Raw genomic sequence first — 12590 nt, 5'->3', positions numbered from 1 at the left:
GTCAATGAATTAACTGCTTGGCTGTCATCATAATCAGCAATCTTTCTGAATAAAAGAGCACTCATACTGTAGTTATTTTTCATCAGTTGAATAAAAAGTTATATTCACTTATTTTTATGTGACTTGGATGACCACTTATTCTTGCATGTACAGTACCAGAACTAGAATCATAACCTGTTCCATATAGATGCAGAACCAGAAACCAAATCCTAATCCATAGAGATGCAGAACCAGAGAATTAGAACTGGGTACACAGAGATGAAAAAGCCAATTCTTTATATTTTCTCCATCACATTTCTTATTTAATATATATAACATTTTCTGATCCTGTATTTTTTCTTAGATTATCAGATTAAAATCTTTGATATTAAATTTCAGTGTTCAAAGTTCTCTGAAGGAGAGAAAAACAAGTCCTCTTTCTGTGGATATTTTACCAGAACCCCTTGAGACCCAGAGACTAAACTGGATGAAGAATTGCATATCATGGAGGTAAATCAGAGAACATTTTTCATTCATAGGGTCTTAAGATTGATATAAATTTTGGATTGAAGTACTGTGTTACCTGGCCAACAAACTGGAACCTTGACTATGCCATATTAGGTTAACAATGATGCATAGAGAAAAATGCTGGATGAAGGATATGGATCATTTTATTTGGATTTTGGAAACGAACAATTTTCATTGTTTTGTCTGCATGTTATATTTCATATAGGGAAAGAGATATCTTGAAAGTTGTCTATAACAACAACAACAAAAAAACCTTAATTTATAGGCCATGGCTCCAGAAGTTAACTTGTCTTGCTTATGTGTGTTTGTGTGAAGTTTTCATGAGTTTATATTTAACTTTATGATATACTTGTCTGTTCTGCATTTGGTCTTAAACATGATAACATTATCATTTTAAAATTTCCTTTTTTCAGCAGAGTTAGTAATGAGCCCTGGAAGCTGAAGCCAGCAACATCCAAAAAGCCTCTTAGACGTCCATCATCAGCAAAAAAACTTCCCCAACTATCTGAAAGTGTCATTACTGCTGCAGCAAGGGCTGAATCTCTTAGACAGGTATGAAAGTTTGATAGATTGATATATTGATTAGATAGCTCACATACATTGATTGATCAGTAGGTCTTTTAGATAGATATATAGATTGATGTATTGATTAGATAGATTGACTGTTCAAAGATATGTATATTAATATATTGATTAGATAGATCAATATTATCAATTAATTAATGAATAAATAACGAGAAATAAGTTATTTTTATGGGTATCAGTTTTCTTGGTTTGCAAAAATATATTTTTACAGAATGGTCATTGTTCACTGGATTCTTGAACTAGAAAATCCATGAAATATGTACCTTTTAAAAAAAAGACTGAATTAACAGTAAATGAATAAATCAGTCAGCAAACAAATAAATATTGTGGGCATTGTTCACTACCTTTTTCAGATTATTAATGTATATACTTTTGTTTTTAAAGATATTCAAAATTTACTCAGGGAAAAAAAGAAAGCATGTCTATGGGTACATTTATATGTCCAGAACCAATATTTAATTCATACAGTGTGGTAAGTAATCCAATTATCTTTACCAATGCCTGTTTCTCGATGTCAGGTTTTTGTTACTGAAAGAAGTGTTGGCTATCGTATATGTACCACTTTTGTGATAGAGTTTTGGACTTGACATGATTATTTTTTCGACTGGATGTAATTGTCAAGATCATAAGATAGTGAGCATAGGCTAAATATATTTTTTGTGGACTAACACAGAGAGAAATAAACCTTGAACAAAACAAGGTAACAGACAAAGACCAAAAAATCATGTGACAGTACATGTATCAATTCCTTTATAAACATGTCATTTTGTCAACTCTATAAAAGTTTCGTCTGCATAATTAAGTTGCAGTACTGAACAATTAGTAACATAGGAATAAATTGTTACAAAACTTGAAAATGTCATCACATAAATGGAAAATTAATGCTTTAGAATAAAAAGTAAAAGTTATTCAACTTGACAACAAAGGGGACAGTCTAAGAGTTTTTGCCCAAAAAAATTATGTTATGAAGACTCAAATATACAACATCATAACAGATAAGAATATTCAGCAGCAGTGGGAAAATAGAATAAATGGAAAGAGAATTATTTTAAATTCCAAGCCATGTATAAACCAAGATTTAAATGACATTTTTGAATGGTTTTGCCATGTGCATGTCAACAATACCTACTCACATCCCACACTTAAGAATAAGAGCTACTAATGTTAACTTGAAACAAGTCATTTCTTAAGACAAGAAGAACCTTTTAATAATTGGTGCTACTTTGAAATGAAGATATCAAATGCTTTGAATTTATTTGTAGCTTTCTTACTACGTACATATATTGTCACAAATATAGTCCTCCTCTGGAAAGGCCACTCATCTTCCTGGTGCAGAAGGGGTGGTCATATAAGAAGGGGACCACTGTATGTAGGTTTGTTGGTCAGTTTTCTTTCAAGTAACCATTGCTTAGTTATATGTTCCAAGCATCCACATATAGGAATATCACCTGTCAAATATATCATGTGCATCTTTACTATTATTCTCCAAACTACTGACTGACTTAGATTATTGTGTTTTATCACCATTTTGGTATTGTATGAAGCACATGGTTCATTTAAACAGTTTTTAGCTTTAATGGTCAAAGACCAGAACAGCTTAAGAGATGGCCCATTGTCCATTTGTCATCCATCCTTCCATTCACAGAAGTTTATCACTACTAAATAACTGACATATTCATCCCATCTGGTCATAAATGAAACAAAATTGTGTCACTCAGACATTCAGTATGGCCATCTTTAAAATTTTGTTTTTGCTACACTTCCTGAATGGATGTTCATATCAACATGAGGTTGTACTAAAAGATGTTATATGATATCTAGTTGGTCACATGAAAATTGTGCTGATTTGACATCCAGTATAGCCTCCATTTCAGCCATCTTCAAAAATGTTATTATCCCTATTCCTCTTGAATAAAAAGTCACATTGACATAGGGTTTTCACCAAATGACTTTATAATTCTACTTGGTCCTAAATAAAAATGATGTACATCTAACATCCAGTATTTTCTTGAAAATCTTTTCGTAGCTACTCTCCTGGTAGCCATTGTGAAAATCTAGTTAATACTGTTAGTCCTATATGGAGGATTTCATATGAAATCTAGTTGGTCTTAAATAGAATAAAATTGTGCTGATCTAACCTCTAATATCATCATCATGCTGGACATCTAAATAATTTTATTATAGCTATTTCTCCTGGATGGATGGTCGTATTGTCATTTGATTGTTGCCACACTTCTTAATATCATGTCTTGTTGATCCTAAATGAAAATGTTGCTGATGATACATCCTATATGGCCAGCATGGCAGACAATTTAAAAATCTTATTTATGCTACTTGTCCTAAAAAGAATTTCATATTGACATGGTGTTTTCACCAGAAGACTTCTTATGGTATCAAGTTGGTCTTAAATGAAAATGATGCTGATCTGACATTTTCTCACAACAAATAAATCTAGCTGTTTTGCTAACCTTACTTTTTTGAATCTCAGACATTGTTTCAATTTCCCCTAATTGGATAGTCATAGGGTTTTAACCAGATGACTTCTTATGGTATCAAGTTGGTCATAAATGAAAATGGTGCCAATTTTAAATCCAATATGGATTACATGGCAGCCATATTTAATGTATTGTTATTGCTACTCATTCTGAATGGATGATCATATTGACATATGGCTTATAATAAAAGACTAATTATGATGTCCAGTTGATAGAAAATAAAATTTATCCCCACCCTGCTTCCAATATGACCATTACAGTAGACATCTTGAAAATATTGTTTTTGCCGAAAAATATCAGAGATCATTTCAACACTAAGCAATTAAATAGAAGAAAAGATCTTATCTTGGGTTATTAGAAATTATTTTCAGCTAGCATAGCACCAGTCCCTTTGAGAGACTATATTTTAATAAATTCATTTATTTAATTGAAGTCTAGTTAGTCATTTAAGTACTCTTTATAGTCATGCCTTCTAAAATGCTACTGTCTTTACCCAAACTTTTGGGACAACTTTTGTTTCTTTCTCTGAATACCTTTTTAATGGACCCCAAGGTTTCAGACTGTCATAATTAATTGTTATATGTTTTGCTCTTAATGTTTGGACACTATAAATAATATCAATGACGGTATTGATCAAGAAAAAGAAAGTAATTGAATTAATACCATGCATGGTATTTAAAAACAAATGTGATAACTGACACTTCTATAAAAGACTGCCAATGGTTGACATATTTGGGTTTTCAACATAGTTTTACATAACTATCTCATGGAAAAGAAATGTCTGAAAATCAAGATTTCTAGTTTTGCATAATATATAGCAGCATCAGTCAATAGACATGATAAAAGAGAGGTTAATATTGGTTGCAGTAAGAAGTTCTGTTATGAAATCAATTGTTTCCCTAGAGAAAAGCTAACATTTGCTGAAAAGAAAGGATAAATTAATATAACAGGTATGCATAATCTTTAATTCTTAATACTATTAAAATAAATTTTGAAAATCATTCAAATATATCCTATTTAAGCCATGTCATGATCCATCAAGATGGTTTGTTCCTTAATAAATGGCATTGTTGATGCAATCTTAATTGTAAAATGTTCTGTCAAAGGAATAAATTGGATTTATTTGCCAATTTATTTAATAAATATTGTGTATCAGTCATAGACAATAACTTGGTTCTGGTAGATCATGAAATTTGCATAACATTTACAGACCTGCCAACTCTTATGATTTTATTTTAAGAGTTTTGGAAAATAGCCATAAACTATGGACTTACAGAAGAGCAGCCAAACATACCATTATGAAAATGCTAGCATTGCAGTCAAGTCTGAATATTGGCTTGTTTGGGGTTGATTGAGATGTGGGTTTTCATATTTAGCTGCCTAAGTGGAGTTGGTCAGTGAACCAGACTGACTTGACAGGAGGCACCTCAGACATTTTTCATCTGCCCATGCTGATCATGCAAAACACCTGCATGATGAAGCTTTTGCTTTTACATTATGGCATCATTTGGAAATGTCATTGAATAAAGAAAAACACTTTTGAAGGTAAAGGGGGAAACTGAGCCTCTTAAAAAGCCAAACAATCAACAATGAATATTTAGATGCTTGGTCATGTTTAAAATAACACAGAAAATGTAACAATTGCATTTATATGACATCACGTCATTTCAAGTCAAGTATTGCCCATCAGGGTGGAGATCATTGCCACTGTGCCCATGTGAATTAAATAAAACGATAGAGATTATCTTCAGATGAGATATCTAGCAAGAGTGATTGGCCTCCATAAAATCTGGAAGTGCAGTTTCTGCAACTGAACTGGAGGTCAATAAGGCCCAAACATACTTTACAACATTTTTGTTGAACAGTATACCTTCCATATTCTCAGACAGTTTGGGGTATTTTGGAGACTCTAAAAGTGTTTTGAGGTCCCAAGAAGGGAGGGGGAGAGTCAGTGCACATGACCAAAATGGGTATGTCATCCAATTAAGAATAAGTTATCTTTACTTATAGAAGATGACTGGAAATTAAAATTTGATATAAAGAAAGAGAAAAATAACATTTGTTTTGTTTCAAGCATTTAATACAGTTACAAAGAAAAATAGTTGGTAGATTTAATGTTGTCCGATACCATCTCCACACATGTAGCAACACTCACATAATCACAACCAGACAGACATTAAATAAATAAAAAATATACCAAGTTGATGTCCTTAAAATCAGTTGGACATTGGAATATATTTAATTAGATGCAATCATTGCTGCTCAGTAGTTTAGTATGGTGTGTGTGTGTGAAGGTAATGCAAGTGTCTTTTGTGTTCATCTTTGCATTCTATGAAGACTAGATGGCACTGTTGTTCGAACTGCCAGAAGACCTTATTAAATCTTTCTTATGATGGAAAATGATCTATCTACAATATGCATTGATGTGGGGAGTGTCAAATATGCTTGGTGTCATTGTTAGTTAAATTGGATGGCATACACTCCAGAATGAATGATGTCAAATCCTGTTTACAGTGTGTGCAAAATAATAAAATGCTTCTGTTGCACTTTACAAAGACAAACTCCATCCAGGAGTTCTGAAATTTAGTTTGGCTGGATTCTGCTTACTTTGCAAATGGCTCATTATTTCCAAAATGACAACTGTATTTTGACATTTTGCCTTAAAAAAATGAATCACACTTATGCACTATTCTGACTACTGAAATAATCATCTGTTGTATTTTTTATATGGAATGAAATTTAAGTTAATAGAAATAGTGCCACTGCTCATGAAGCTCCCAATAAACTTTAATAAACATTAATCATTCAAGGCAGTGATGTGTAATAACATGATCTTCAACATGCATCTCTTGTATTTACCTATAGCTTCAAACATATTGGGTTGTTCCACTCTACCTATGCAAATTAGCCTAATGAGCTCTTCCACAACAGTCTTCAAAGGCTGTAACACAGCTTCACACTAGCAATTCTCAGTCAGTTAAGTAATCTGTGAAAGATGGTTCCTTATATGTGACTACCTTATCTCTTAATTGCCTCTATTATAATCTATTGCATAAACTCCCCCCCTCCCCAGGTAAGGTGACACAAACTAACTGATGCCATGGCTCAGCTGATTACATACAGTACATGAAAGGTGCTGTCATCACAGTAACCCTTTCAATAGGGTCAGCCTAATTTCTTGTTAAAAGCACACACTGTATAAAACTTGTCCTGAATGTTTGCTTTTGGCTAATCTGTGGATAATTTATCATAATTTGCAGTGATAAGTTGCAAGTTGTGATGAAATGCAAAAATCGTCTTTTCTTGTATATTCTGATCATTTGTTAAAAATCCAGGTGCAGTATCTCAGGACCATGGAACTGCCATATGATGTTTTTTCTTTGTTGTTGGTACAGATAATATACAGAGTTGTACTCACCACTGCCAGCGCTATTTATGACTTGTAAATTCGATATGTTGAGGATCTCAAGTGGTTTTGTCTCCATGAATTCATGATTCTAGATATGAAGTTTTAGTTGCTAGTATTTGCTTACATATTCTGACCTTAAATGGGAACCAATTCCATCTTTACTGCTAAACAAATTTAGAAGTATTGTATGTCAAATTGATCTATATTCAAAGTCTTACATCAGTTTATTGTTTTTAACTGACTTATTCAGATGTGATATCCAAAACTTTTAAAATCCATTACATGAATATTTCTGTTAGAAGATGAAGATTATATTTCTCGAAATCAACAAACTTTGCAAGATCCCACTACCCACCTGCTAACCAAAATTTGAGTCTCCTTCACCCTATTGCATCATGCCTATGCTATTTAATGACCTTGTTGCTTGTGAGTTATCAAGGAAGTGGTATAGTATGCAAATGAGTGCTGGACCATTGGCTACTTTCAGCTGGAGTCTTTACATCAGAAGTGTAGGAGATATGTCATTCCTAGGTGACTCTTTTTACAATTAGTAACCCTTTTACCTGAAAGAGCCTTGATATAGATCATTTAAGTTATTATTAAATCGGTGTTCTAGTCACACCTGATAAAAATTAACTCACATTATATCACTAGAATTGTGGATCAGTTCAAATGGAAAAATGTCCCCTCTCCACAATCTCACAAAAAGTGCTGAAATCTCACAAAATGCTTGACCAGACTTTACACTATATATAATACCTGGAAAATATTACAGGAATTTAGCTATATACTAGATATAGATGAGTGATGTAACCTGATGCAATTATGCATGCATGGATATTATCATTGTCAAGAGAAACATTCATGGCTGGAGCCGAATTCAAACCCAAAGACCTCCCTAACTCCTGAAGGGTGCATTACCAACTGGTCCATCCAGGTCAATGCACATGACCCACTCCTTTCATTTCCACAGCTTTTTGAGTTTTGAAAACAGGTGTATTATTCACTGATCCACCCCATAGTTTGTACACCCTTACCAGATTTAAAAACAAAAGGCATTAAGAATATAAAAAAATGCACAAAAGTCATTATTTCATTCATCAGTTTATAATTCTCACCTGATCATCAGCATGGTTCTTTAACACTGTCATGTTGTTCACATTTCAGATCAAATGTGAGTTTTCTTTTGCTAACACAGTTGCCATATTTGGGTGCTCAAGTCTGTTGTGGGTTTTTTTTCAGACAGCAGAAGTGATGCTGTAGCCACTAATATAAGCCCCATACATTTTTGTAACTTTTGGACTTACATACTTTGAAAACATGTCTATAAATGTTAAATCTTTTTATTTTGTTAAAAGGTACAAAAATAGAAATATTAATACTAACCATTGCAAAAATTAGATGAAAGACAACACAGTTTTTACTGAAAATGGACTGTTCTATAAACTGGAAAAGGACAGTGAACAAGCTGGTTGTTTTCAATATGATAATGTCAGGGCCCCCCAGGCAACAATCAGGTTAGAAATGTTAAATTAATGAATGAAATTATGAAGTTTTATGTACTTTTTATATCCTTATTCATTTTCATTTTTAAAATTGCTAAGGGGTACAAACTGCCATGAGTGGGCAAATACTATGGTTATGTTTGTGTTATCCATTCATCACAGACCATCATATAGAGGCTTAAAGTAAAATAAATTAAAATATCTTTTAGATCTTTATTGCTATCCCACTGCTGCCACCACATGTTACTAGGGATAAAAGTTCAAGACTGGACTATGGGGCTCAAACCTGGGATCTCCCTAACTCTAATTGTTAATGCACCAGACCCATTACTGGATTCCTACCACTGTTCACAGAGATATTCTCCTATCTGGATGTCTACATTTTCCTTATCACAGAAACCTACTACTGAGGCTAAAAGTCAAACTCAGGATGAGTATGACAAGTCTTTGTGTGTGTGATCCTCACCATGGCCATCAAATGTTACCAATGACAAATTCATGGTCAGATAAAGGATCAAAACAAGGACCATCCTAACTCAAGATGGGTGCTTGACCTTCTGATTTATCCAGGCTGGTGCACTCAGCCCATTCCTGCAACATCATGTCATAACTGCTTCATCATAAGAAAGAGAAAATAATATGACTGACCAGATGTAACTGTTTGTTTGTTTGTAGGTGACCACTGTTCAGCTGCAGGACCTTCCAGGCTACAACATATCTCCTCTGGGTCAGTGCTGGGGGCTGAAGTATCTGGCAGTGACTAATAGTGCACTGGTAGCCGTTGAAGGATTACAGCAATGTAAACAACTCCAGTACATAAACTTTACTGTAAGTTTGTCATTGTTAAGCTACTTTAGGATTATGAATAAACGTAGAATTTAAACTCCTGTCAAGCCTACATTAGTGGACAAATGAAATGTGGTAGTCACTTTTCTGGTGGCTCTGTCTAATTTTATTTTAGGCTTGTAATTTTTTAACTCTTAAATAGATTATATTCATACTTGGGATGAATCATTATGGAATAAATACAAAACAACCCATCCCTTGTGGTCAAGGTCACAGTCACAGAATATTTTACTTGAAGTTTTGATCAAAGTTTTTCCATTTACTTATTTTTTTTGCACATTCCTTGTTGGATTCTGTTAAAACATAGGATGAATCATTATGCAGCAAAGGCAATTTATTATGAACCACACTTATTTGACTATTTGGCCTTGGTGTCAGGGAAATAAAGTTTACAACAATGTCTTGAGCATGGACTTAACATGCAGTCCCTGGCCTTTTTGCTTATTTGTAATGAGAAAATTTTGAATTCATTGTATGGCCTGTTAATACAAGCTGTATTACAAAGCAGATGGAGTGGATTGGTCTTTGAACACTTTCTTTATAACCTAGATGACTTAAGTTTAAAGTACAGTTGAGGCAAGTAAAAGGGTTATTGTTGATCTTTTCTTCTACATATACTTTAAATGATAATCATCCTGTAAATGTTGGTGATACTGTTGGATAACATGAGTATTTCACTTTTGATAGTTGATTCAATATGGTTTTTGTGAGATGGGGAATTGAATCCCAGTTGAAAGGAGATTGATTAATAGGTTTTTAATGACAAATCAGTACAAAAAGGACTTCATTGCAGAGGCATTTGGAGTAAAGTGCCTTACCCAGAGAAACCTACTGATTGATGGTCCAGCAATCTAACCACTAAATTACTCTGGTTACCAAAGACAAAGGAGAAAATTGTAGTCTTAGTATCTTAGATCAAGAAGTGGACTGTGAAGAAGACTGAAAAATCAAGATGGTGTGTTCCACGATTTGTTGCCATCCTTGCATATTGTCCCATGAGTTACATTTTTTTCTTCAGAACAACAAGATAGAGTACTTAGACCTGAAAGATTTGGGTAACCTCCAATACTTGGATGTGTCACGGAATCAGCTGACGGCCTTACATGGACTGGACAACTGCACTAATCTACGCTTGTTAGATGCAAGCCATAACAAAATATCAAGAATAGGTAAACTTTATGTATTTGTATGGATCTTCTGCATACGTAGGAAATAACAGTACAAAATTTATACAGAAGACCACTTTAGGAATGTATATGTTATATACATTTGTGTGCAACTCATGGTGAATTTATATTTAGCTTTAAATTTAGGCCAGCTTTTGAAACAGTTACTTTTTTAGTGAGTATTAAGTAAATAAAGTTATGGTAATATGTACATGTGGAAAAATTTAGAATTACTTGTATGTGTTGGCATCTGTAATTTGACAGTGGTACAGTCTTACTGTTCCTAAGTTCACTTTTAAATGTGGTATTTGAGTCAGACTACAAACATTATTGAGTCAGATGTGCTTTTGCATAATGTGCAAGAATACCAGGACCTACCTGTTGTTTGTTCTACTGATTATTCCTAACAAACTGCCTAGACTTGAATCTGTGGGTGCATTTTGTGATAGCAATTCTGGGTCTGTTCAGTTTCCAGTTAGAATGACATACAAGCAAGTATGTAGAGTTATCAAATCATTTTACCATATGAAATGTGTTTGAGAATATAAATTTCAAGTAAAACATTTTAGCTGGTATATTTAATATTGCATGGATATTTTAGATGTTTCCACACAAAGTAGGCATGATTAGGTACATATAGTTTGATGTAAAAGGTTGCAGTACATCTTATTCATTGACTTAATGCACTTTTTTCTATCTTGGAACTCTTAATAGTTTGTACACAGCATTCAAAACAGTACACCTTAACTTTGCAGAAGTGTGTTAATTATCACAAGATATGAAAGAGAGTGAAACATCAAGGGTGAAGTAATCAGCTACTTGTAAGAAAAAGTACATTTCATGTAATTTCAGATGGTCTTGAGAGTTTAAAAGTAGATGTACATTTCATGTAATTTCAGGTGGTCTTGAGAGTTTAAAAGTAGATGTACATTTCATGTAATTTCAGGTGGTCTTGAGAGTTTACGCAGGCTGCACACCTTGTTATTGTCACACAATCAGCTGATCAATACAAAGGGTCTTGAAGACATCCCTACTATTCAGGTTCTGGATTTCTCAAACAACCACCTTCAAAATGTGGATGCCCTGGATAAATTATGTCTTCTGCTGAAAATAGATGTCTCTAGAAACAGTCTTGTGCAGGTAAATTGTGGTCCTTTGTTTTTGTAGTATTAGCATAAGAATTTCAATAATCTATTTTAACATAGAATTTCAATAATCTATTTTAAAATAGCTTTAATTTTAGTTCTTTTCTTTATCTAATCAGACATTTTGGACTTTTTCTATGTAAAATTATTTTGTATGCTAACCTGTTTTTATGACTAGATTTAGTGGTTTTTCTTGCTTCTTTCAGAAATTTGAAATCTGAAAAGCATTTTGGAAAAATAAGTTTACCATTATCTTAAATTCTGATTGTTGATATTTTAAGAAAATAATTAAATGCACATTGAAATTGAAATATTCTGAATTGATTAATTAACTTTTCAAAAATTATTGTTTCAGGTGCCATTATTACAGAACCAAGTGCTTCTGCAAGAGCTCCTGCTTGAGGATAACAATATTACTTCCCTTGAAACACTTTCTACTATGTGGATACCACTGCTGCATACCTTTCACCTTGGACAAAATGGGTATGGTTCGTTTGTATCACTCTTGCTTCTTTAAATACAGTATTAGACTTTGTATTTCCTGCATACTTTCAATGAGCATGTGACAGTGAGATAAGGTTTTAAAGTCAATGAAGGGTAAAAAAGATTGCACTAAGATGACATCAACAACAATTGGAAATCTCTGCTTCTTTTCTGCCTGCAATAAACGAACTAATGATTATTTGGGGTTTGTTAGTCTGGTGGTTATGGTAGATATTAGGCTGTAATTATTGCAGTATTGTTGTATCTCAAGAGATTTTATTTTGATTAAATGATTTTATGCATATTTGAACTGTAATTTAACTAATTAAGTGCTTAATACAAAAAAAAACACCCAAACAATGATCACCCCAGATTTTGTCTGTAAATTTTTGGTTTGTAGCAGCCATACAAATTTGTCCTCAAGAATAATAGCCAATTCACAATTATTG

At 33.2% G+C, this 12590-nt stretch overlaps 1 protein-coding gene across 4 annotated transcripts in view; it reads left to right on the top strand.

Moving 5' to 3' along the window:
- The window catches only part of LOC149787815 (leucine-rich repeat- and IQ domain-containing protein 1-like), a 160288-nt gene that overhangs the window by 43719 nt on the left and 103979 nt on the right, over positions 1-12590 (top strand). For all 4 annotated transcript variants that reach the window (XR_016424108.1, XM_089974026.1, XM_089974028.1 and 1 more), the window contains exons 12-17: positions 379-489; positions 921-1059; positions 9177-9329; positions 10366-10516; positions 11460-11653; positions 12014-12141. Coding sequence is in view for 3 of the 4 variants with exons in the window: in XM_089974026.1 (XP_089830152.1) it covers positions 379-489; positions 921-1059; positions 9177-9329; positions 10366-10516; positions 11460-11653; positions 12014-12141 (876 nt within the window). In the remaining variant the exon portion in view is untranslated. The remainder of the gene's footprint in view (positions 1-378; positions 490-920; positions 1060-9176; positions 9330-10365; positions 10517-11459; positions 11654-12013; positions 12142-12590) is intronic.

This window comes from Sinohyriopsis cumingii, chromosome 11 (assembly GCF_028554795.1).
Source record: "Sinohyriopsis cumingii isolate HCF-2022 chromosome 11, ASM2855479v2, whole genome shotgun sequence".
Lineage (NCBI taxonomy): Eukaryota > Metazoa > Mollusca > Bivalvia > Unionida > Unionidae > Sinohyriopsis > Sinohyriopsis cumingii.
The sequence above is the reverse complement of the archived record's forward strand: the minus strand, read 5'-3'. Positions and strand labels throughout refer to the sequence as shown.